At 40.5% G+C, this 27,071-nt stretch overlaps 1 protein-coding gene across 1 annotated transcript in view; it reads left to right on the top strand.

Moving 5' to 3' along the window:
* The window catches only part of ahnak (AHNAK nucleoprotein), a 31,210-nt gene extending 4,483 nt beyond the window's left edge, over positions 1–26,727 (top strand). The window contains exons 2-6 of the mRNA XM_055512549.1: positions 1,719–1,782; positions 5,015–5,072; positions 5,232–5,388; positions 5,499–5,725; positions 5,819–26,727. Of these exons, the coding sequence (XP_055368524.1) occupies positions 5,232–5,388; positions 5,499–5,725; positions 5,819–25,621 (20,187 nt within the window). The 5' untranslated portion in view covers positions 1,719–1,782; positions 5,015–5,072 and the 3' untranslated portion in view covers positions 25,622–26,727. The remainder of the gene's footprint in view (positions 1–1,718; positions 1,783–5,014; positions 5,073–5,231; positions 5,389–5,498; positions 5,726–5,818) is intronic.
* Positions 26,728–27,071: the final 344 nt, after the last annotated feature.

Genomic DNA, 27,071 nt, shown 5'->3' with positions numbered 1-27,071 from the left:
CAGCGAGAAGTCAAACAGTGCAGATATGAGTAGGTGCATAACAGGAGATAAGATCTGGGCTGGAAGTGCAAAGCAGTGAGGTGTGGAGTGATGTTTGTTGCATCAACTGAGAGCACAGCTGGAGCCAACCACAACAACTATGACACTCAAGGTTATGTGGATAAGTAAAGTACGATTTGTGCTGCACGTAGCATCCCAGCTTCCATGTGGGGCGCCGTTAAATGTGATGTGCGTGTCTGACAGAATGTGGCCGCCTTGTTTATTTGAGCAGGGGGTGTGGTGGACTGACTGTGCTCAGGCTGGGCGCAGGGTGGGCAGCGTGGAGCGGAGCTCCAGTCGGCGCGAGAGGGAGAAAGAGGACATTTCTTTGCAGTTAGTCACCGTGGGGAGAGGCCGGGCTCTCTTCCAGTTGGCCTGACAACTCTATCAAGGAATGTGTGTGACTGGAGGCCTGGGTGGGGCAGCGCTCTGAGCTGCTCCCTCTGTGCGCAGCACACACGGAGGCCAAATCAGTGCGGCCCACCTTGGACTGTCATGTGGAGCGTTTCAAGAAATGTGTTTGCATTCGCGCTGCACTGCATTGGCGACGGCGCTGGCGCTTACTGTGCACACACGGGCCTGTTCATGTGTGCGGTGTGGCCGAGGCGCTGTGTGCAGAGGGTGAGGCGTATTCCTTATGTTTTGAGTTTGTTTACTCCAATAGAACTATTGTAAATATTGCTGCTCACATCAGTGTGTGAGTTTGCTTTTGGTGATGTTCCCAAAAGTCACATGTCACATGCACTTTAATAATTCAGTTTCGGCATCGCTGCGCACAGCTGGCGTCTCCCTGCACAAACATAACATCACCTACATACTCGCTCTCACGCCTCCCAACTCCGATCTGTGCTTTTTAGTGAAGAACCAGTTCAAAATGTAACAAGAATTTACTTCTGGGCAAAACCCTGAGGCCTTTTAAAAGCCTCCCACTGTTTCCACTAGCGCATAGGATAAGCATAAGAGCATATTTACTCACTTTCTCCTCAGAGCATTTAGTGCATTTAAAACCTGTTTAGAAAATAATTTAATTTGGCATAACCTTCCCTAAATAATGAGCACTGGTGTTTATTGAACATGGAGTACTGGGGAGGGGGTAATGATGGGGTTGCGGAGTCTGTTAGAAGAATCTTTGTGAGGGACATGTTCCCACTGGCAAATGCCTGTCTGCACACTCACCAAGTCTGGCTCTGTTTGTACTGGGACTGACAAAGAGAAGCCTTCACAATGTACCCATGGACTGAAGCAACACTAGTTGCAAGTTGCAACAGTTGAAAGTAAAAAAAAATTGCATCATACATACACATACATTTATCAAACAAATTTTAAACCGAAGAATTTATAAAGTGTTTTAATGGATTCCTTCAGCTCTCGTGTCATTTGCAGTCACATGGTGCACATATTGACTTGAGGAGTGTGTCATATAATTACTCAGCTGAGACACTACTGCTACTGTTGGCTGGTTAATCATTACAGCCTCTGAAAACTTCACTGAGGTTCTATTGACAATGTTCTCTACAATGACCTGAGCAAATTCTGCACATGACAAAATGAATGTGATGAATTCACATTAGGTGCGTTTTCTATCAACGATGCTATTTACTTTAAGGCAGCATTCATTTATGTTAATGTCGTTCAAAAGTCACACTGAGTAAACCCTGATCCTTTGTTTTTGTCAACAGAAGTCGAGAAAGCGGCAGCATCAGCATCAGACTGAAGCCCTCAGCTTCGCTTGAGCAATCCGAGGTAAGTGTTTATTTCTATTTCACTTCCTGCGGTCCCTCAAAAACCGTTGTTATGTGTCCAGACAGCAAACTTCTGTTGGAATGTCTGGTGCAAAGCCTCCTGTGAACCTGGAGGGTCGTGCCTCCATGTGGAAACCTGACACTGGGCTACTCCTGCTCCCTGTGCCTGTTTTACACCCCTCTTTTCTCCCCCAGCGACCACCTGTTCCGCTTGAAACCCCTTTCCTCCTCTCGTGAGACCGCCTCGTCGCCAGCGCGCCGAGCTCACGCTTTTTTTTTGACTATTCGCACTTGGCCCCGGTGCACGGTTTATTCCTACTGAGGGAAGAAAAGGTCATGCTAAGACCAAACAGCATGTAGCCTCTGCAGGCCCGTGTCTAGCCATAAGAGAGGCGTATCCAGAAATGTTCTGTGGTTGTACTCCAGTTAACAGAGGCTTTTGTCTGGAGGGTTATCCACTCCCCCCCCTTGCTCAACACACATACCAGGCTGCAATAAAACATGATAGATAGTTGAGCCTGTCTTTCTCCCTTCACTCTAAACTGCTGTCTGCCTCTGTAGTTTCCTTCAGCGCTTTTCAAGTATGCTTGATGATATCACTTGGCCTAATTTAAGGACATGTGACATCAGGGATGTCACTCTCAGCTTAGAAAGTTGAAGAAATGAAACAGAAAGATGATTTGAGCGGTTGATTGCCATGCTGTCACTGACTGCATCCCGGTCTCATGATCACAATAAGAGAGGATTCCTTATTACTTGGATCTTCATGCAACATGCTTTGGTCTTTTTAAAACATAGTTAATGTAGTTAGCTTCACTTCTAACTTGACTCATGAGGAAATACTTTACAGATTGTAGTGAGTGAGCTCTGACAGCTATATATACAACCAACTATTCCTCTTTATTTCTTGATTGCTTACTTTCATTATTTTAACAACTTCCTCCTTCCGCCTCTCTAGGTTTCTAGCTTTCCTTCTATATTGCTCTAAACCATGGCTCTGCTGTACATTGTGCTGCCAGAATCATGTCAAGGTTGTGTGAACCAGAAACAAATAGTTGACTCGTGATTAAAAGAAGCAAAAAATAGCAAGATAAAAACACATTTATGTGTAAAATGATCTCAGTATTAGTAGTATGAAAATAAATAGATGCACAGGGATTCAACGTTGAGAGAACAGCAAATAGTATCACATTAACAGTAAAATCTTATGTTTCCTCAGGTTGTCTTTGTGACAGTATTTATGTCATGAAAATAATCTCTGAGAAGTTCATTGATGTGGGGACACCTAGCTTATGAAAATGCTGTGCGCCTTCTGTTGTGATTGACAGAAAAGAGAGGAGGTGGATGTGATATGACCAGCGCTGTGGCCTATGTGGAAAACACAAATTCTTTTGGTTTGTTTCACATCCTCTCAGACTGGGATGAGAAGTGCCGGGCTGAAATGAGATAACAGGTTGTGTCAGTCGGCCCAGAGGAATTTGATCTACTCGAGCTAATTGGCTACAGCTGGGCTTTTGGTATCACACGGCGCCTTGATTGCCCCATGTTCAAACAACGCAGTTGCATTTCATGCATTTATAATGTTGTGGATCTAAATACGTGTTTTTAGATGGAGTTGAGTCCCATTGACAGGCACAATGAGATTAAGAGCGAATGAGAGAGAAGGAATTCAGGTTGTGGATTCCTGTTTGGTGGTTGGTGTCATCTTGGCCAGTTCCTGTGTCTCACATTATGACTTTCACTTTTTAATTTTCTTTTTCTTCTTCTTTCTGACTGTTTTTATTTTAGCTATTTTAAATACAAGGCGTTCTATTTATTTCCAAAGTATCCTCAGTTCACTTAGTGGAGTATTTTAATTGGGAACCTTGCTTGTTATGCATCTTTGGCCCTGACAGGCTGTCAGTTTTTCAATTTTTCTTAATTGAAAATCCTAACTTAAGATAAATTGTTCATTTTATTTGCAAGATGTTTAGTTTTATCTTTTAATAGATGCACACACAGGCGCTGTTTGGCTTTTTAAACTTTTTTGTCTGTAAAGTTTAGGCACCTGTGCTAATGATAACGTGATAACACCACTACAAATCTGAATTTTACATTATATGATTGTTTTCCAATAAACTAGTCTCTCCAACAAATGCACTCTTCTAACCTGCAGAGATAAAATAATCTAAATTGGCAGTGTGATGACAGTGACAGATGGCCGCCAAGTGCCTGATGCATGTTACAGACACTCCTGAAACAGCTGTTTCTTTATCTTTGCTTCAGGTTCTGCTTGTATCCAGCAGCTTTTTATCTTACAGTGTGACAGACTCAGGTAATGAGGATGGGATTTGTGCTCACTAGAGTAGGTTACATGCAACGGAACATAATTTATCTCAGTCCAGGATTTGCAAAAACTACATAACTGACTTTGACTGACTTCCTTCAATTCATGGCCACGTTAGGACTAGTTTGTAAGCTTGTTGCATTGTCAATGTCCAGTGTGCAAATTTGGCCATCAACAGCTTAAAATGCATGATCTTAGCAACACATGTCCCTAATAATACACCCAGAGGTGGTATCTTGGTATGCTCAAAATAGGGATGTAGTTTAGTGATGAAGATAGTGAAATCCCTGTCTGTCCACGTTGCATCCAGTGTTGGTTGTTGTTGTTATGATCAATTCAAGTAGTTAAGCAGTAAAGCATGACACATCATTACACACATTAAAAATCTAGTTGGAATGTTTGGCAAGATGTAAGTCTGAGAAGAATGTTTCATTATGATAGTTACAATAATGTGCTTAAAATAGAATAGGTATACATAATGAGCCTAGACTGATGTTGCTCCATCAGCCACTGACAGAATGCACTTGTATTAACTTTTTATTGTGCAGTATAGGTTAATGTGCATTTCTGCATGTGCGTGTGTGTTTTGTCTTGAAGAAAGGCAGCTTTAACCATCATTGTTCTATCTATTGACATTGGAGCTGGGGTGTAGGCACGGGATTGGGTTGCTTTCCTTCGGGTTGGGTGTGGCCTGACTCCAACCAAATGTCCTAAACACAGAATGCCTAAGAGAGAAAGAGAGAGGTGATGCTTTTTTGGAAAGTAGTGTCTGTGTTTCTGGAATGATTTTATCACCATCTAGTGTTCACAATTGAACTCTACAAGCCAGATCTACTCAAAACAAAATGAATAAAAATATTAAGCTTTTTGTTTCTTGGTTTAATAGTTATCGCTGTTTTTTTTATAGGAAAACAAACGGAGAGTCCCACCACACCAGGGCTAATACAGAGAAAAGCAAATACAAGGTATTTCATAAACCTCATAAAAGTCCCAGTTCTACAATTACATAATACACATTATACACAATTGTTATTATTATGTTTTTACATTTGTATGCCTGGTTGTAAATGCACAAGAACTAGCCAACATTTTTTTCTCTTAAATAATTGCACTATTGTTTACAGATGGCTGAAGAGGAAGAAACCAGGGAGGTACTCTTTGCAGACTGGGAAGGTCCAGACAAATCTGGACTGACCATTGAGCAGACAACTGGAGGAGAGATTCTCGTTAAAGAGGTGAAAGGGGAGTCACCCGCAGGGCGGTCTGGAAGAGTACATGAAGGTACTAATTTCTCTTCTCTCTCTTTTATTAATAATTATAATGGTAGATCACTGTGATTTACGTGCTTAATAATATTTATTATTTTACTAATTGTAACTGCTGTATCACAGGTGACCATATTGTTGGTGCCACTATCTACTTTGACAATATGAGCTCACAGGAGACAGCTGAATTACTGAAGACACTGAACCGGCACAAAGTTGGACTGAAACTACAAAACAGAGGAGAAAAATCCCCTTACTCATCTCCCTTGAGTACACCATGCCGTTCACCAATAGGTACACTGACATGGGAAGGGAAGACACGGTATGGAGGTTCAAGTCCAGACATCATTCTTGTAAGTTGGTTTAGTTCCATGAATTGTTTGTAGTAAATCTACTTAACAGAATACAATAATTTTATATTCCTTCCTCTGTTTTTCTAAAATTAGAGTGGGGATGATGAGGACTATAAGAGAATATACACAAAAAAGATCAAACCAAGGCTGAAGTCTGAAGACCTTGCAGAGGGAGTAGATGTTCGCACGGAGCGTCACAGCAGCACCAGTAGTGATGGCAGCACAATTACTACCATCACCCGTCGCATCACTACCTACACTGTGGACATGCCAAGCGGCATAAGCGAGCAACTTGAGCTTTCAAGCCCAGGGTTCAAGGGGATAAGACACGAGTCTGCAGATGGTTCTCCTAGTATCAAAATCACTCATGAGAGTCTTTCAGGTAAAGAAGGTGGAGAGGAGGGTGTATTTGATACAAGCAATATTTCTTACACCGGGCCACATGTACGCTCAACAGTAAAGACTGCAACAATTACAAGAGATGTAGAAATAGAAAGTGGTACAGGTGGCAGATTTCAAGGGCCTAACTTTGGAGTAACGGTGGGTAAAGAACAAGGAGGTTTTGGGATCTCAAAGAGTACAGAACAAGGAGATGTAAACACTCAAATGTCAGACAAAAGCACAACATTAAAAGACAGAAAAAACACAGGTCATGGTCATGTTACCTTTGGACTAGGGGGAGATGCAGAGGAAGGAAGCAGCGCCAGCTTAGGTGAAAAAGCTATATCTGAAATTACCATCACTCGCCCACAGGCAAAGGGATCAGGCAGCACTGATGGAGTCAGACTTGATGGAGGTTCCACAGGTATTGATAGTGAACAGGGGGGTTTTAAAATATTTGGGTCATCAATAACAACAGGCAGTGTAACCTCAGGATGTTCCCCTGAGTCAGGGAAGATTTCAGTAGAAGGTATGGATGTCAGCCTAACAAGTTCAAAGTTAAAAGATAAAACTGATGTCAACCTGACAAGTGCAAAGAAAGCTTCTGCAATAGTCACAGATGTTCCAGGCTATGAAACCGAGATCAATATGAGTGGCAAAACAATGTCAACCGCTGGGATGCCTGGATTTGGAATGAAGAAAATGAAAAACGAGGGAACTAGTGTTGAAGTTACAGTCAGTGGTGATGCAGATATTTCTGGACCTTCGCCATACAAGGTGGGGCAAACAACAGAACTAGACATTAAGAAGACAAGTATGCAGATCAAACCTCCAAGTGCAGGACTTAAAGGAACAGCTTTAAGTCTTTCAGAGGGAGCAACTTCATCCCTAGGTCGGGATATAACACTGAAGGGTTCTAAAATAGACGTTAAAGGTGCAGACGTTGGCAAAACTGTTGAGGTTAAAGCTCCAGATGCTATTATTGAAAGCTCCAAAATACAAATAAAAGATCCTAAAAGTGAGGGACAGGCTGTTTCACTTCCAAACAATGAAGAACAAGTAAAAGGTTTTAGAGTTGATACTAAAGTCCCTGGTGTTCATATCAACCTTTCCAAAGATGACACATTACCTGACGTGACCATCAAAGGTCCAGAGATTGATGTGAAAGTACCAGAAGTTGAAACTGAAGTACCTGAAATAAGTCTAAAAAGTACTAAATTTATTAAGCCATCGATTTCAGGGTCAGAAATGTTTATACCGGATCAGGATTTCAGTCTGAAAGGTCCCAAAATTACAGGGGACATTAATGTATCAGCTCCAAATGTAAAAGGAGACATCAAAGCAACGGATGTGGACATCAAAGATCTTGAGGTTGATGTTAAGGTGCCAAAGGCTGGATTCGGCATGCCCAAAACCGAAATGCCAAAAGTTGGCTTGAAAGGTCCACAGTTTGAGGGTCCAGATGTTAGTGCAATTATTCCTGAAGCTAAAATTGAGGCAAAAGTACCAAAGGTTGATGTTAAAGCTCCAGAGCTTCACATTGAAAGACCCGATGTGACAGCAAAGGACTCAAAATTCACTGGGCCTAAGATTTCAGGACCAAAGATGCCAGAATTGGACATGAAGTTTGAAGGTCCTAAAATAAAGGGAGAAACAGATGTTTCACTTCCAAAAGTGGAAGGAGAAGGTCCTGAGATTGATATTGAAGGATTGGGAGGATTTAATCTGCCTAAATTCAAAATTCCCATTTTTGGCAAGAAGACTCCAAATGTAGAAGGCCCAGATATTGACATCAATCTTCCCAAACCCGAAAGCGATGTGAAATCACCTGATGTTGACATAAAAGGCCCAGGGCTAGAAATTGAAGGACCAGACATAAAAACCAAAGGATCTAAATTCAAAGTGCCAAAATTCTCAGGACCCAGTGTTTCCCTGCCAGATGTGGATTTCAACATGAAAGGTCCTAAACTGAAAGGTGATGTGGATATTTCAGTTCCAAATATGGAGGGAGACATAAAAACACCTGAAACTGCCATTAAAGGTCCAGAGGTTGATGTGAATGTACCTGACGTTGACATCAAAAAGCAGAAGATTGATGTTAAAGTTCCTGATATAAATGTCAAAGGTCCCAAATTCAATATGCCATCAATTTCAGGGCCAAATCTATCTATGCCAGATGTGGATTTCAATGTGAAAGGTCACAAAATGAAAGGGGACATTGATGTATCAGCTCCAAATTTAAAAGGTGACATCAAATCATCTGATGTGAACATCAAAGGTCCAGAAGTTGATGTTAAGGGTCCAAAGTTTGGATTCGGCATGCCCAAAATCGAAATGCCAAAATTTGGTTTGAAAGGTCCACAGTTGGAGGGTCCAGATGTTAGTGCAAATCTTCCTAAAGGCAAAATCGACGTAGAAGTACCAGAAGTTGACATTGATGCTCCTGAACTCGATCTTGAAGGACCGGATGTAAAAACCAAAGGCTTAAAATTCTCCATGCCAAAGCTTTCAGGACCAAAGATGCCAGAGTTTGACCTAAATTTGAAAGGTCCAAAACTAAAAGGAGAAACTGATATTTCGCTACCAAAAGTTGAAGGAAACATTGAAGGTCCTGGGATCAAAACAGAAGGACTGGATGTCAGTGTTGAGGGCCACACAGATGGATTTAAACTGCCTAAGATGAAAATACCTGGATTTAAATCAAAACCTCTAGATGTTGAAAGCCCAGATGTTGACATGAGCCTTCCCAAATCTGAAATTGATGTGAAATCCCGTGATGTTGACATGAAAGGCTCAGGGCTAGAAATCGAAGGACCAGACATAAAATCCAAAGGATCTAAATTCAAGGTCCCAAAATTCTCAGGACCGAACGTCTCTTTGCCAGATTTGGACTTCAACGTCAAAGGTCCTAAACTGAAAGGCGATGCGGATGTTTCAGCTCCAAAAATACAGGGAGACATAAAAACACCTGAAACTGCCATTAAAGGTCCAGAGGTTAATGTGAATGTACCAGACATTGACATGAAGAAGCCAAAGATTGATATTAAAGTTCCTGATATAAATGTCAAAGGCCCCAAGTTCAGTATGCCATCAATTTCAGGGCCAAATCTATCTATGCCAGATGTGGATTTCAATGTGAAAGGTCACAAAATGAAAGGGGACGTTGATGTATCAGCTCCAAATTTAAAGGGAGACATCAAATCATCTGATGTTAATATCAAAGGTCCGGAAGTTGATGTTAAGGGTGCAAAGTTTGGATTCGGCATGCCCAAAATCGAAATGCCAAAATTTGGTTTGAAAGGTCCACAGTTGGAGGGTCCAGATGTTAGTGCAAATCTTCCTAAAGGCAAAGTCGACGTAGGAGTACCAGAAGTTGACATTGATGCTCCTGAACTCGATCTTGAAGGACCTGATGTAAAAACCAAAGGCTTAAAATTCTCCATGCCGAAGCTTTCAGGACCAAAGATGCCAGAGTTTGACCTAAAATTGAAAGGTCCTAAAATAAAGGGAGAAACGGATGTTTCGCTACCAAAAGTTGAAGGAGATATTGAAGGTCCTGAAATCGATACTGAAGGACTGGATGGCAGCATTGAGGGCCACACAGGTGGATTTAAACTGCCTAAATTCAGAATGCCCGTATTTAAGTCAAAGACCGAAAATGTGGAATGCCCAGATGTTGACATAAACCTTCCAAAACTGGAAACTAATGTGAAATCACCTGATGTTGACATGAAAGGCCCAGGGCTAGAAATCGAAGGACCAGACATAAAAACCAAAGGATCTAAATTCAAAGTGCCAAAATTCTCAGGACCGAGCGTCTCTTTGCCAGATGTGGATTTCAACATGAAAGGTCCTAAACTGAAAGGCGATGTGGATGTTTCAGCTCCAAAAGTCGAGGGAGACATAAAAACACCTGAAACTGCCATTAAAGGTCCAGAAGTTAATGTGACTGTACCAGACATTGACATCAAAAAGCCAAAGATTGATGTTAAAGTTCCTGATATAAATGTCAAAGGTCCCAAGTTCAATATGCCATCAATTTCAGGGCCAAATCTATCTATGCCGGATGTGGATATTAATGTGAAAAGTCCCAAAATAAAAGGGGACGTTGATTTATCAGCTCCAAATTTAAAGGGAGACATCAAATCATCTGATGTTGATATCAAAGGTCCGGAAGTTGATGTTAAGGGTCCAAAGTTTGGATTCGGCATGCCCAAAATCGAAATGCCAAAATTTGGTTTGAGAGGTCCACAGTTGGAGGGTCCAGATGTTAGTGCAAATCTTCCCAAAGGCAAAATCGACGTAGAAGTACCAAAGGTTGACATTGATGCTCCTGAACTCGATCTTGAAGGACCTGATATAAAAACCAAAGGCTTAAAATTCTCCATGCCAAAGTTTTCAGGACCAAAGATGCCAGAGTTTGACCTAAAATTGAAAGGTCCTAAAATAAAGGGAGAAACGGATCTTTCGCTTCCAAAAGTTGAAGGAGATATTGAAGGTCCTGAAATCGATACTGAAGGACTGGATGGCAGCATTGAGGGCCACACAGGTGGAATTAAACTGCCTAAATTCAAAATGCCTGTATTTAAATCAAATACTGCAAATGTGGAATGCCCAGATGTTGACATAAACCTTCCCAAGCCCGAAATTGATGTGAAAGCCCCTGATTTTGACATGAAAGGCCCAGGGCTAGAAATCGAAGGACCAGACATAAAAACCAAAGGATCTAAATTCAAAGTGCCAAAATTCTCAGGACCCAGTGTTTCCCTGCCAGATGTGGATTTCCACATGAAAGGTCCTAAACCGAAAGTTGATGTGGATGTTTCAGCTCCAAAAATAGAGGGAGACATAAAAACACCTGAAACTGCCATTAAAGGTCCAGAGGTTGATGTGAATTTACCAGACGTTGACATCAAAAAGCCAAAGATTGATGTTAAAGTTCCTGATATAAATGTCAAAGCTCCAAAGTTCAGTATGCCATCAATTTCAGGGCCAAATCTATCTATGCCAGATGTAGATTTCAATGTGAAAGGTCCCAAAATGAAAGGGGACGTTGATGTATCAGCTCCAAATTTAAAGGGAGACATCAAATCGCCTGATGTTGATATCAAAGGTCCGGAAGTTGATGTTAAGGGTCCAAAGTTTGGATTCAGCATGCCCAAAATCGAAATGCCAAAATTTGGTTTGAAAGGTCCACAGTTGGAGGGTCCAGATGTTAGTGCAAATCTTCCTAAAGGCAAAATCGACGTGGAAGTACCAGAAGTTGACATTGATGTTCCTGAACTTGATCTTGAAGGACCTGATGTAAAAACAAAAGGCTTAAAATTCTCAATGCCAAAGCTTTCAGGACCAAAGATGCCAGAGTTTGACCTAAAATTGAAAGGTCCTAAAATAAAGGGAGAAACTGATGTTTCGCTTCCAAAGGTTGAAGGAGATATTGAAGGTCCTGAAATCGATACTGAAGGACTGGATGGCAGCATTGAGGGACACACAGGTGGATTTAAACTGCCTAAATTCAGAATGCCCGTATTTAAATCAAAGACTGCAAATGTGGAATGCCCAGATGTTGACATAAACCTTCCAAAACCCGAAATTGAAGTGAAATCACCTGATGTTGACATGAAAGGCCCAGGACTAGAAATCGAAGGACCAGACATAAAAACCAAAGGATCTAAATTCAAAGTGCCGAAATTCTCAGCACCGAACATCTCTTTGCCAGATGTGGATTTCAACATGAAAGGTCCTAAACTGAAAGGCGATGTGGATGTTTCAGCTCCAAAAGTCGAGGGAGACATAAAAACACCTGAAACTGCCATTAAACGTCCAGAGGTTAATGTGAATGTACCAGACATTGACACCAAAAAGCCAAAGATTGACGTTAAAGTTCCTGATATAAATGTCAAAGGCCCCAAGTTCAGTATGCCATCAATTTCAGGGCCAAATCTATCTATGCCAGATGTGGATTTCAATGTGAAAGGTCCCAAAATGAAAGGGGACATTGATGTATCAGCTCCAAATTTAAAGGGAGACATCAAATCATCTGATGTGGACATCAAAGGTCCGGAAGCTGATGTTAAGGGTCCAAAGTTTGGATTCGGCATGCCCAAAATCGAAATGCCAAAATTTGGTTTGAAAGGTCCACAGTTGGAGGGTCCAGATGTTAGTGCAAATCTTTCTAAAGGCAAAATCGACGTGGAAGTACCAGAAGTTGACATTGATGCTCCTGAACTCGATCTTGAAGGACCTGATGTAAAAACCAAAGGCTTAAAATTCTCCATGCCAAAGCTTTCAGGACCAAAGATGCCAGAGTTTGACCTAAAATTGAAAGGTCCTAAAATAAAAGGAGAAACAGATATTTCACTTCCAAAAGTTGAAGGAGATATTGAAGGTCCTGAGATCGAAACTGAAGGACTGGATGGCAGCATTGAGGGCCACACAGGTGGATTTAAACTGCCTAAATTCAGAATGCCCGTATTTAAGTCAAAGACTGCAAATGTGGAATGCCCAGATGTTGACATAAATCTTCCCAAACCCGAAATTGATGTGAAATCACCCGATGTTGACATAAAAGGCCCAGGACTAGAAATCGAAGGACCAGACATAAAAACCAAAGGATCTAAATTCAAAGTGCCGAAATTCTCAGCACCGAACATCTCTTTGCCAGATGTGGATTTCAACATGAAAGGTCCTAAACTGAAAGGCGATGTGGATGTTTCAGCTCCAAAAATAGAGGGAGACATAAAAACACCTGAAACTGCCATTAAAGGTCCAGAGGTTAATGTGAATGTACCAGACATTGACATCAAAAAGCCAAAGATTGACGTTAAAGTTCCTGATATAAATGTCAAAGGCCCCAAGTTCAGTATGCCATCAATTTCAGGGCCAAATCTATCTATGCCAGATGTGGATTTCAATGTGAAAGGTCCCAAAATGAAAGGGGACGTTGATGTATCAGCTCCAAATTTAAAGGGAGATATCAAATCACCTGATGTTGACATCAAAGGTCCGGAAGTTGATGTTAAGGGTCCAAAGATTGGATTCGGCATGCCCAAAATCGAAATGCCAAAATTTGGTTTGAAAGGTCCACAGTTGGAGGGTCCAGATGTTAGTGCAAATCTTCCTAAAGGCAAAATCGACGTAGAAGTACCAGAAGTTGACATTGACGCTCCTGAACTCGATCTTGAAGGACCTGATGTAAAAACCAAAGGCTTAAAATTCTCCATGCCAAAGCTTTCAGGACCAAAGATGCCAGAATTTGACCTAAAATTGAAAGGTCCTAAAATAAAAGGAGAAACAGATATTTCACTTCCAAAAGTTGAAGGAGATATTGAAGGTCCTGAGATCGAAACTGAAGGACTGGATGGCAGCATTGAGGGCCACACAGGTGGATTTAAACTGCCTAAATTCAGAATGCCCGTATTTAAGTCAAAGACTGCAAATGTGGAATGCCCAGATGTTGACATAAATCTTCCCAAACCTGAAATTGATGTGAAATCACCCGATGTTGACATAAAAGGCCCAGGACTAGAAATCGAAGGACCAGACATAAAAACCAAAGGATCTAAATTCAAAGTGCCGAAATTCTCAGCACCGAACATCTCTTTGCCAGATGTGGATTTCAACATGAAAGGTCCTAAACTGAAAGGCGATGTGGATGTTTCAGCTCCAAAAGTCGAGGGAGACATAAAAACACCTGAAACTGCCATTAAAGGTCCAGAGGTTAATGTGAATGTACCAGACATTGACATCAAAAAGCCAAAGATTGACGTTAAAGTTCCTGATATAAATGTCAAAGGCCCCAAGTTCAGTATGCCATCAATTTCAGGGCCAAATCTATCTATGCCAGATGTGGATTTCAATGTGAAAGGTCCCAAAATGAAAGGGGACGTTGATGTATCAGCTCCAAATTTAAAGGGAGATATCAAATCACCTGATGTTGACATCAAAGGTCCGGAAGTTGATGTTAAGGGTCCAAAGTTTGGATTCGGCATGCCCAAAATCGAAATGCCAAAATTTGGTTTGAAAGGTCCACAGTTGGAGGGTCCAGATGTTAGTGCAAATCTTCCTAAAGGCAAAATCGACGTAGAAGTACCAGAAGTTGACATTGACGCTCCTGAACTCGATCTTGAAGGACCTGATGTAAAAACCAAAGGCTTAAAATTCTCCATGCCAAAGCTTTCAGGACCAAAGATGCCAGAATTTGACCTAAAATTGAAAGGTCCTAAAATAAAAGGAGAAACAGATATTTCACTTCCAAAAGTTGAAGGAGATATTGAAGGTCCTGAGATCGAAACTGAAGGACTGGATGGCAGCATTGAGGGCCACACAGGTGGATTTAAACTGCCTAAATTCAAAATGCCCGTATTTAAGTCAAAGACTGCAAATGTGGAATGCCCAGATGTTGACATAAATCTTCCCAAACCTGAAATTGATGTGAAATCACCCGATGTTGACATAAAAGGCCCAGGACTAGAAATCGAAGGACCAGACATAAAAACCAAAGGATCTAAATTCAAAGTGCCGAAATTCTCAGCACCGAACATCTCTTTGCCAGATGTGGATTTCAACATGAAAGGTCCTAAACTGAAAGGCGATGTGGATGTTTCAGCTCCAAAAGTCGAGGGAGACATAAAAACACCTGAAACTGCCATTAAAGGTCCAGAGGTTAATGTGAATGTACCAGACATTGACATCAAAAAGCCAAAGATTGACGTTAAAGTTCCTGATATAAATGTCAAAGGCCCCAAGTTCAGTATGCCATCAATTTCAGGGCCAAATCTATCTATGCCAGATGTGGATTTCAATGTGAAAGGTCCCAAAATGAAAGGGGACGTTGATGTATCAGCTCCAAATTTAAAGGGAGATATCAAATCACCTGATGTTGACATCAAAGGTCCAGAAGTTGATGTTAAGGGTCCAAAGTTTGGATTCGGCATGCCCAAAATCGAAATGCCAAAATTTGGTTTGAAAGGTCCACAGTTGGAGGGTCCAGATGTTAGTGCAAATCTTCCTAAAGGCAAAATCGACGTAGAAGTACCAGAAGTTGACATTGACGCTCCTGAACTCGATCTTGAAGGACCTGATGTAAAAACCAAAGGCTTAAAATTCTCCATGCCAAAGCTTTCAGGACCAAAGATGCCAGAGTTTGACCTAAAATTGAAAGGTCCTAAAATAAAAGGAGAAACAGATATTTCACTTCCAAAAATTGAAGGAGATATTGAAGGTCCTGAGATCGAAACTGAAGGACTGGATGGCAGCATTGAGGGCCACACAGGTGGATTTAAACTGCCTAAATTCAGAATGCCCGTATTTAAGTCAAAGACTGCAAATGTGGAATGCCCAGATGTTGACATAAATCTTCCCAAACCCGAAATTGATGTGAAATCACCCGATGTTGACATAAAAGGCCCAGGACTAGAAATCGAAGGACCAGACATAAAAACCAAAGGATCTAAATTCAAAGTGCCGAAATTCTCAGCACCGAACATCTCTTTGCCAGATGTGGATTTCAACATGAAAGGTCCTAAACTGAAAGGCGATGTGGATGTTTCAGCTCCAAAAATAGAGGGAGACATAAAAACACCTGAAACTGCCATTAAAGGTCCAGAGGTTAATGTGAATGTACCAGACATTGACATCAAAAAGCCAAAGATTGACGTTAAAATTCCTGATATAAATGTCAAAGGCCCCAAGTTCAGTATGCCATCAATTTCAGGGCCAAATCTATCTATGCCAGATGTGGATTTCAATGTGAAAGGTCCCAAAATGAAAGGGGACGTTGATGTATCAGCTCCAAATTTAAAGGGAGATATCAAATCACCTGATGTTGACATCAAAGGTCCGGAAGTTGATGTTAAGGGTCCAAAGTTTGGATTCGGCATGCCCAAAATTGAAATGCCAAAATTTGGTTTGAAAGGTCCACAGTTGGAGGGTCCAGATGTTAGTGCAAATCTTCCTAAAGGCAAAATCGACGTAGAAGTACCAGAAGTTGACATTGACGCTCCTGAACTCGATCTTGAAGGACCTGATGTAAAAACCAAAGGCTTAAAATTCTCCATGCCAAAGCTTTCAGGACCAAAGATGCCAGAGTTTGACCTAAAATTGAAAGGTCCTAAAATAAAAGGAGAAACAGATATTTCACTTCCAAAAGTTGAAGGAGATATTGAAGGTCCTGAGATCGAAACTGAAGGACTGGATGGCAGCATTGAGGGCCACACAGGTGGATTTAAACTGCCTAAATTCAGAATGCCCGTATTTAAGTCAAAGACTGCAAATGTGGAATGCCCAGATGTTGACATAAATCTTCCCAAACCCGAAATTGATGTGAAATCACCTGATGTTGACATGAAAGGCCCAGGACTAGAAATCGAAGGACCAGAAATTAAAACCAAAGGATCTAAATTCAAGGTCCCAAAATTCTCAGGACCGAACATCTCTTTGCCAGATGTGGATTTCAACGTCAAAGGTCCTAAACTGAAAGGCGATGCGGATGTTTCAGCTCCAAAAATACAGGGAGACATAAAAACACCTGAAACTGCCATTAAAGGTCCAGAGGTTAATGTGAATGTACCAGACATTGACATCAAAAAGCCAAAGATTGATGTTAAAGTTCCTGATATAAATGTCAAAGGTCCCAAATTCAATATGCCATCAATTTCAGGGCCAAATCTATCTATGCCAGATGTGGATTTCAATGTGAAAGGCTCCAAATTGAAAGGGGATGTTGATGTATCAGCTCCAAATTTAAAGGGAGACATCAAATCATCTGAGGTGGACATCAAAGGTCCGGAAGTTGATGTTAAGGGTCCAAAGTTTGGATTCGGCATGCCCAAAATCGAAATGCCAAAATTTGGTTTGAAAGGTCCACAGTTGGAGGGTCCAGATGTTAGTGCAAATCTTCCTAAAGGCAAAATCAACGTAGAAGTACCAGAAGTTGACATTGATGCTCCTGAACTTGATCTTGAAGGACCTGACGTAAAAACCAAAGGCTTAAAATTCTCCATGCCAAAGCTTTCAGGACCAAAGATGCCAGGGTTTGACCTAAAATTGAAAGGTCCTAAAGTAAAGGGAGAAATGGATGTTTCGCTTCCAAAAGTGGAAGGAGATATTGAAGGTCCTGAGCTTGAAACTAAAGGGCTGGATGCCAGCGTTGAGAGACACAAAGGTGGATTCAAACTGCCTAAATTTAAAATGCCCGTATTTAAATCAAAGACAGCTAATGTGGAATGCCCAGATGTTGACGTCAACGTTTCAAAGCCAGAAATTAATGTGAAACCACCTGTTGTTGATATAAAAGGCCCAGGGCTAGAAATCGAAGGACCAGACATAAAAACTAAAGGATCTAAATTCAAAGTGCCAAAATTCTCAGGACCCAGTGTTTCCCTACCAGATGTGGATTTCAACATGAAAGGTCCTAAACCGAAAGGTGATGTGGATATTTCAGTTCCAAAATTGGAAGGAGACATAAAAACACCTGAAACTGCCATTAAAGGTCCAGAGGTTGATGTGAATGTACCAGACGTTGACATCAAAAAGCCAAAGACTGATGTTAAAGTTCCTGATATAAATGTCAAAGGTCCCAAGTTCAGTATGCCATCAATTTCAGGGCCAAATCTATCTATGCCAAATGTGGATTTCAATGTGAAAGGTCACAAAATGAAAGGGGACGTTGATGTATCAGCTCCAAATTTAAAGGGAGATTTCAAATCACCTGATGTGGACATCAAAGGTCCGGAAGTTGATGTTAAGGGTCCAAAGTTTGGATTTGGCATGCCCAAAATCGAAATGCCAACATTTGGTGTGAAAAGTCCACAGTTGGAGGGTCCAGATGTTAGTGCAAATCTTCCTAAAGGCAAAATCGACGTAGAAGTACCAGAAGTTGACATTGATGCTCCTGAACTCAATCTTGAAGGACCTGATGTAAAAACCAAAGGCTTAAAATTCTCCATGCCAAAGCTTTCAGGACCAAAGATGCCAGAGTTTGACCTAAAATTAAAAGGTCCTAAAATAAAAGGAGAAACAGATATTTCACTTCCAAAAGTTGAAGGAGATATTGAAGGTCCTGAGATTGAAACTGAAGGACTGGATGGCAGCATTGAGGGCCACACAGGTGGATTTAAACTGCCTAAATTCAAAATGCCCAAGCTCAATACAAAGACTCCAAATGTGGAATTTCCAGATATTGACATCAATCTTCCCAAAACCGAAATTGATGTGAAAACCCCTGATGTTGACATGAAAGGCCCAGGGCTAGAAATTGAAGGACCAGACATAAAAACCAAAGGATCTAAATTCAAAGTGCCAAAGTTTTCTGGACCAAACATCTCTCTGCCAAATATGGATTTCAATATCAAAGGTCCTAAACTGAAAGGCGATGTGGATGTTTCAACTCCAAAAATAGAGGGAGACATAAAAACACCTGATGTTTCCATCAAAGCTCCAGAGGTCGATGTGAATGTACCAGACGTTGACATCAAAAAGCCAAAGATTGATGTTAAAGTTCCTGATATAAATGTCAAAGGTCCCAAGTTCAGTATGCCATCAATTTCAGGGCCAAATCTATCTATGCCAGATGTGGATTTCAATGTGAAAGGTCCCAAAATGAAAGGGGACGTTGATGTATCAGCTCCAAACTTAAAGGGAGACATCAAATCATCTGATGTAGACATCAAAGGTCCGGAAGTTGATGTTAAGGGTCCAAAGTTTGGATTCGGCATGCCCAAAATCGAAATGCCAAAATTTGGTTTGAAAGGTCCACAGTTGGAGGGTCCAGATGTTAGTGCAAATCTTCCTAAAGGCAAAATCGACGTAGAAGTACCAGAAGTTGACATTGATGCACCTGAACTCGATCTTGAAGGACCTGATGTAAAAACCAAAGGCTTAAAATTCTCCATGCCAAAGCTTTCAGGACCAAAGATGCCAGAGTTTGACCTAAAATTGAAAGGTCCTAAAATAAAGGGAGAAACGGATGTTTCGCTTCCAAAAGTTGAAGGAGATATTGAAGGTCCTGAAATCGATACGGAAGGACTGGATGGCAGCATTGAGGGCCACACAGGTGGGTTTAAACTGCCTAAATTCAAAATGCCCAGACTTAATACAAAGACTCCGAATGTGGAATTTCCAGATGTTGACATAAACCTTCCCAAACCTGAAATTGATGTGAAATCACCTGATGTTGACATGAAAGGCCCGGGGCTAGAAATCGAAGGACCAGACATAAAAACCAAAGGATCTAAATTCAAAGTGCCAAAGTTTTCTGGACCAAACATCTCTCTGCCAAATATGGATTTCAATATCAAAGGTCCTAAACTGAAAGGCGATGTAGATGTTTCAGCTCCAAAAATAGAGGGAGAATTAAAAACACCTGATGTTTCCATCAAAGCTCCAGAGGTCGATGTTAGTGTACCAGACGTTGACATCAAAAAGCCAAAGATTGATGTTAAAGTTCCTGATATAAATGTCAAAGGTCCCAAGTTCAGTATGCCATCAATTTCAGGGCCAAATCTATCTATGCCAGATGTGGATTTCAATGTGAAAGGTCCCAAAATGAAAGGGGACGTTGATGTATCAGCTCCAAATTTAAAGGGAGACATCAAATCATCTGATGTGGACTTCAAAGGTCCGGAAGTTGATGTTAAGGGTCCAAAGTTTGGATTCGGCATGCCCAAAATCGAAATGCCAAAATTTGGTTTGAAAGGTCCACAGTTGGAGGGTCCAGATGTTAGTGCAAATCTTCCTAAAGGCAAAATCGACATAGAAGTACCAGAAGTTGACATTGATGCTCCTGAACTCGATCTTGAAGGACCTGACGTAAAAACCAAAGGCTTAAAATTCTCCATGCCAAAGCTTTCAGGACCAAAGATGCCAGAGTTTGACCTAAAATTGAAAGGTCCTAAAATGAAGGGAGAAACGGATGTTTCACTTCCAAAAGTTGAAGGAGATATTGAAGGTCCTGAAATCGATACTGAAGGACTGGATGGCAGCATTGAGGGCCACACAGGTGGATTTAAACTGCCTAAATTCAGAATGCCCGTATTTAAATCAAAGACTGCAAATGTGGAATGCCCAGATGTTGACATAAACCTTCCCAAACCCGAAATTGATGTGAAATCACCTGATTTTGACATAAAAGGCCCAGGACTAGAAATCGAAGGACCAGACATAAAAACCAAAGGATCTAAATTCAAAGTGCCGAAATTCTCAGCACCGAACATCTCTTTGCCAGATGTGGATTTCAACATGAAAGGTCCTAAACTGAAAGGCGATGTGGATGTTTCAGCTCCAAAAATAGAGGGAGACTTAAAAACACCTGAAACTGCCATTAAAGGTCCAGAGGTTGATGTGAATGTACCAGACGTTGACATCAAAAAGCCAAAGATTGATGTTAAAGTTCCTGATATTAATGTCAAAGGTCCCAAGTTCAATGTGCCATCATTTTCTGGACCAAAACTTCCAGAGGTTGACATTGATTTGAAAGGGCCTAAAATAAAGGCTGGGGTCGACAATTCAGTTCCAAATATCGAGAGTGATACAAATGCACCCAACATTGATATTCACGGACCTAATCTTGATACTAAAGGAAGCAAAGGTAGATTTACATTGCCTAAATTCAGACTCCCATCGCTTGGTGGAAAAAGTCCAAATGTTAAAGGTTCAGAACATGATGCATCTTTACCGAAAGGTGACATTAATGTCACACCCCCTAAGGTGGATATCAAGGGAGGAGACCTTGAAATTGAGAGCCCAAGCGGTACACTCAAAGGTCCTAGGTTCAATGTACCTTCATTTTCAGGACCAAAGTTTTCTTTGCCAGATGTGGATTTTAATCTGAAAGGTACCAAAATGAAAGGGGACGTTAACGTATCAGCTCCAAATATAAAGGGAGACATCAAATCACCTGATGTAGACATCAAAGGTCCGGAAGTTGATGTTAAGGGTCCAAAGGCTGGATTTGACATGCCTAAATTCCAAATGCCCAAATTTGGTTGGAAAGGTTCACAGTTTGAGGGTCCAGAAGTTAGTGCAAATCTTCCTAAAGGCAAAATCGATTTAGAGGTACCAGAGGTTGACATTGATGCTCCAGAACTTAACATTGAGGGACCTGATGCAAAAACCAAAGGCTTGAAGTTCTCCATGCCAAAGCTTTCAGGACCAAAGTTGCCAGAGTTTGACCTAAAATTGAAAGGTCCTAAAATAAAAGGAGAAACAGATATTTCACTTCCAAAAGTTGAAGGAGATATTGAAGGTCCTGAGTTTGAAACTGAAGGACTCGATGGCAGCGTTGAGGCACATACAGGTGGATTTACACTGCCAAAATTCAAAATGCCTGGACTTAATTCAAAGACTCCAAATGTGGAATGCCCAGATGTTGACATCAACCTTCCCAAACCTAAAATTGATGTAAAATCACCTGATGTTGACATGAAAGGCCCAGGGCTAGAAATCGAAGGACCAGACATAAAAACCAAAGGATCTAAATTCAAAGTGCCAAAGTTTTCAGGACCGAACATCTCTCTGCCAAATATGGATTTTAATATCAAAGGTCCTAAACTCAAAGGAGATATGGATGTTTCAACTCCAAAAATAGAAGGAGACATAAAAACACCTGATGTTTCCATCAAAGCTCCAGACGTTGATGTGACTGTACCAGACGTTGACATCAAAAAGCCAAAGATTGATGTTAAAGTTCCTGATATAAATGTCAAAGGTCCCAAGTTCAGTATGCCATCAATTTCAGGGCCAAATCTATCTATGCCAGATGTGGATTTCAATGTGAAAGGTCCCAAAATGAAAGGGGACGTTGATGTATCAGCTCCAAATTTAAAGGGAGACATCAAATCATCTGATGTGGACTTCAAAGGTCCGGAAGTTGATGTTAAGGGTCCAAAGTTTGGATTTGGCATGCCCAAAATTGAAATGCCAAAATTTGGTTTGAAAGGTCCACAGTTGGAGGGTCCAGATGTTAGTGCAAATCTTTCTAAAGGCAAAATCGATGTAGAAGTACCAGAGGTTGACATTGATGCACCTGAACTCGATCTTGAAGGACCTGATGTAAAAACCAAAGGCTTAAAATTCTCCATGCCAAAGGTTTCAGGACCAAAGATGCCAGAGTTTGACCTAAAATTGAAAGGTCCTAAAATAAAAGGAGAAACTGATGTTTCACTTCCCAAAGTTGAAGGAGACATTGAAGGTCCTGAGATTGATACTGAAGGACTGGATGGCAGCATTGAGGGCCACACAGGTGGATTTAAACTGCCTAAATTCAAAATGCCCAGACTCAATACAAAGACTCCAAACGTGGAATTTCCAGCTATTGACATAAACCTTCCCAAACCTGAAATTGATGTGAAATCACCTGATGTTGACATGAAAGGCCCAGGGCTAGAAATCGAAGGACCAGACATAAAAACCAAAGGATCTAAATTCAAAGTGCCAAAGTTTTCTGGACCAAACATCTCTATGCCAAATATGGATTTCAATATCAAGGGTCCTAAACTCAAAGGTGATGTGGATGTTTCAACTCCAAAAATAGAAGGAGACATAAAAACACCTGATGTTTCCATCAAAGCTCCAGAGGTTGATGTGACTGTACCAGACGTTGACATCAAAAAGCCAAAGATTGATTTTAAAGTTCCTGATATAAATGTCAAAGGTCCCAAGTTCAATATGCCATCAATTTCAGGGCCAAATCTATCTATGCCAGATGTGGATTTCAACGTGAAAGGTCCCAAAATGAAAGGGGACGTTGATGTATCAGCTCCAAATTTAAAGGGAGACATCAAATCATCTGATGTGGACATCAAAGGTCCGGAAGTTGATGTTAAGGGTCCAAAGTTTGGATTCGGCATGCCCAAAATCGAAATGTCAAAATTTGGTATGAAAGGTCCACAGTTGGAGGGTCCTGATGTTAGTGCAAATCTTCCTAAAGGCAAAATCGACATAGAAGTACCAGAAGTTGACATTGATGCTCCTGAACTCGATCTTGAAGGACCTGACGTAAAAACCAAAGGCTTAAAATTCTCCATGCCAAAGCTTTCAGGACCAAAGATGCCAGAGTTTGACCTAAAATTGAAAGGTCCTAAAATAAAGGGAGAAACGGATCTTTCGCTTCCAAAAGTTGAAGGAGATATTGAAGGTCCTGAAATCGATACTGAAGGACTGGATGGCAGCATTGAGGGCCACACAGGTGGATTTAAACTGCCTAAATTCAAAATGCCCAGACTTAATACAAAGACTCCAAATGTGGAATTTCCAGATGTTGACATAAACCTTCCCAAACCTGAAATTGACGTGAAATCACCTGATGTTGACATGAAAGGCCCGGGGCTAGAAATCGAAGGACCAGACATAAAAACCAAAGGATCTAAATTCAAAGTGCCAACATTCTCCGGACCAAACGTCTCTTTGCCAACTGTGGATTTCAACATGAAAGGTCCTAAACTGAAAGGCGATGTGGATGTTTCAGCTCCAAAAATAGAGGGAGAATTAAAAACACCTGATGTTTCCATCAAAGCTCCAGAGGTTGATGTGAATTTACCTGACGTTGACATCAAAAAGCCAAAGATTGACGTTAAAGTTCCTGATATAAATGTCAAAGGTCCCAAGTTCAATATGCCATCAATTTCAGGGCCAAATCTATCTTTGCCAGATGTGGATTTCAATGTGAAAGGTTCCAAAATGAAAGAGGACGTTGATGTATCAGCTCCAAATATAAAGGGAGACATCAAAGCACCTGATGTGGACATCAAATGTCCAGAGGTTGATGTTAAGGTTCCAAAGGCTGGATTTGACATGCCCAAAATCGAAATGCCAAAATTTGGTTTGAAAGGTCCACAGTTGGAGGGTCCAGACATTGGTGGAAATCTTAAAGTTAAAGTAGCATCACCAGATGTTTCAATTGAAAAGAAGTCAAAATTTAAAATACCAAAATTTAAGGGCCAAAAGTTTAAAACCCCTGAAACCGACATTACACTTGCACAGGGAGATTTCAGCATTCCAACAGCTTCAGGGGATGTGGGTGTTTCACTTCCAAAGGCTAAAGGGGAAGCAAAAGCTCCTGAGCTAGAGTTTGAAGGACATGAACTTGCTGTTGAAGGACACCAAGGTACCAGCATAACAGTACCCAGCATCACAATGGAAGGTGAAAAGACTAGTGTTACATTTCCCAAGTTTAAAGGTCCCAAGTTTGGAATGAAATTCTCAGAAAAGGGGGGCTCTGACTACAAGGTTAAGTCAGCAACGTTCAGTGGAGAAGCATCAGGTTCTAAGACAGAAGGTAGTTTTGTAGACATTGAAGGGGCTCCAGATATCAATTTAAAGGGGAAAAAGGGTATATTTAAACTTACAAAAGCAAAAGGAAAGGCAAAGAAAGCTGACATTCAAACAGAATCTTCAGCGGTAGACCTCAACACGGACACGCCCAATATCTATGTTAAAGGAACAAAGGTAAAAAAGCCACTTTTTGGTAAGCTTAATTTTCCTGATGTGGAATTGGATATCAAATCACCAAAACTGAAAAGTGATGGCTCCTTGTCAGAAGGGTTGAAATCTTCTGAGGTGGATCTGCCATCTGCTAGCTTAAAAACCACTCTCGGAGGTTCTGGTGTTGACAGTCCAAGTCTCAGTTTGGAAGGGCCTGAGGTAAAATTACAGACTCCTTATACTAAAGTGTCAAATGCAAAGGTTGATGCAGAGCTTAGTGGTTCAGGAGGCAGTACAACTGATAGTCTACAATACCCAGAGGGTACTGTGACATTTCCCAAAATCAAAGCACCCAAATTTGGTATTGCCCTGCCCCAGCTAGAAGGCCAAGAAGGTGGAAGAAATATTGAATTAGAATGTGCAGGCAGTAGGGACATAAACATACAAACTCCATCTCTCAGTTATCAAGCCAGTTCACAAAATATTGAGGTTCCTCATGCAGAGGTGAAGCAAAGTGAAAGCAAAGGTAAAGTTAAGATGCCAAAATTATTTGGAAAATCAAAGGTGAAGGGCAGTAGTTCAGGAGACCTTCAAGGACCAGATGTGGAAATAAGTACTAGTGGAAAGGACCTAAGCGCACATAGCAGAGAACCTGTGGGAGGGAAACTAGAAGTAGAGGATGATCCAAGAGTCAGTGTGTCAGCTAAAGGCAAGTCAGCTTCATTGGATCTGTTTAAGAAATCAAGGCATCGGTCTTCTTCTCTAAGTGATGAGGGGGGGCTTGCAGTCAGTTCTCCTTCAACACATTTAGAAGCTGAGGGTGGTGACATTTCAATAGACTTGGGAGGGAGCAAATTTAAAGGAAAGAAAGGCAAGTTGAAGTTCGGCACATTTGGAGGTTTTGGTTCGAAGTCAAAGGGCTCATATGAAGTGTCACTCGGAGAAGACAGAGAAGCAGAGATGGAGGGAAGTGCAGGTGTTCCTTTACCCACCAAAAAATCGAGACTGTCTTCATCTTCCAGCACTGACAGTGGTTCAAGAAGTGGGTTTAGGCTCCCAAGACTTGAACTATCTGTCTCTCCAAAGAAAGATTAATTATGAGGATAATTCAAACTTATGTTTTCAGATGTATATTATTACCCAAGGGATGTTCATAATCATCTCATTGACTACAAATAGTAGTAACAGTAACATATAGCAATTTTTTTAGTCATTAGAGAGGAGTGCATGAATTTGTTTTAAATCCCCTCAAATTGTAAATAAGATTAATTTGTACGTAATAAAAAGTATAGTTTTGTACATAGATCAGATTTTTGAAAATATGCCATCTGATTTTTTACAAAAGGTTTATCATCAAGTTGTCAGCACGTTTGTCATTTAATAAAGTAAATATTCAGAGCAGTGCTACAGTACATGTGGTAGGGTGTGGTAAATTTGTATCAAGGGTTTACAGAAGAGATACAACAATGATTAATAGTTACGTTGAAGGAAAGTATGCATTTACCAAGACAGAATAATACATTACCAGATTGTGTGATATTATTTTTTCATGCTTTAATGTGATGTAACCGGATATGCTTATATGCAATATAAAACTGTGCCTTTATGACACATAATAGTTAGTATTTTGTATATAGCATAATTGCAAAGACAATCACTGTTTAGAAACTGACAACTTAACAAAGGACATTCAGTACCTTTGGGTTAATTGTTAAGAACATTTATGCAGCTTTTAGCTCTAAAATTCCATAAATATACATTTGCTCAAGATGGTTTAAACATATTTTGTTTGCTAATTTTGTCATTTACATAATTACATGTTTTATGTTTCTGTACATTTTTTGTCACACTGCTTATAATTATGTGAAACCATGTCACAATTGCAAATTGTCACTTTTTTTTGGATTTGTTTGTAAAGAAATTAGTTTTAATAGAGTGTTACAGCTGAGGTTTGATCAGGTATGATGGAGAAAGAACATGAATCTTTATGTCTAATATTTTTATGTGCATTCTGCCAAATCAGCTAAATAAAAAGATTTATATAATTGAAAGGCATGTTGAACTAGTATTTACTAATAACATTTATCACATTATATCATAATGTGTTGTTTTCCAAGGCTTTAGTGGAAACAGAAAAGTGTAATAAGTTGAAATGTGGAAAATTAAATGTAAATACAAAATAAATCCTACCATTAATTTTACTTTTACAAAATTATACTGTATGTTTTCAAGTTTAAACACTCCTAACATAATTCAGTCCACTATGACACCCACTCACTGTCACTGTGTGATGTGAGGGTAATATCAATATGACAGACATTACATTACAGCTTCTTTCTCACATTTTCATCAGCAAGGTTCATGTATTTATATCCATGAAAACTATTCAGTGGAGAATTTGCATTATTACTCCATTATATATACTTAATCTTATTAATCTATCTATCTAATAATCTTAATTAATCTCTATATATAATTAATCTATGGCGATGATTTTAATTAGTATTATACTAGAAATACATGAATGCAGTATCTAGGGTGTACT

This window comes from Betta splendens, chromosome 10 (genome assembly GCF_900634795.4).
Source record: "Betta splendens chromosome 10, fBetSpl5.4, whole genome shotgun sequence".
NCBI classification, from domain to species: Eukaryota; Metazoa; Chordata; class Actinopteri; order Anabantiformes; family Osphronemidae; genus Betta; species Betta splendens.
Note: the sequence above shows the minus strand (reverse complement) of the source record. Positions and strands in the feature narration are given on the sequence as shown.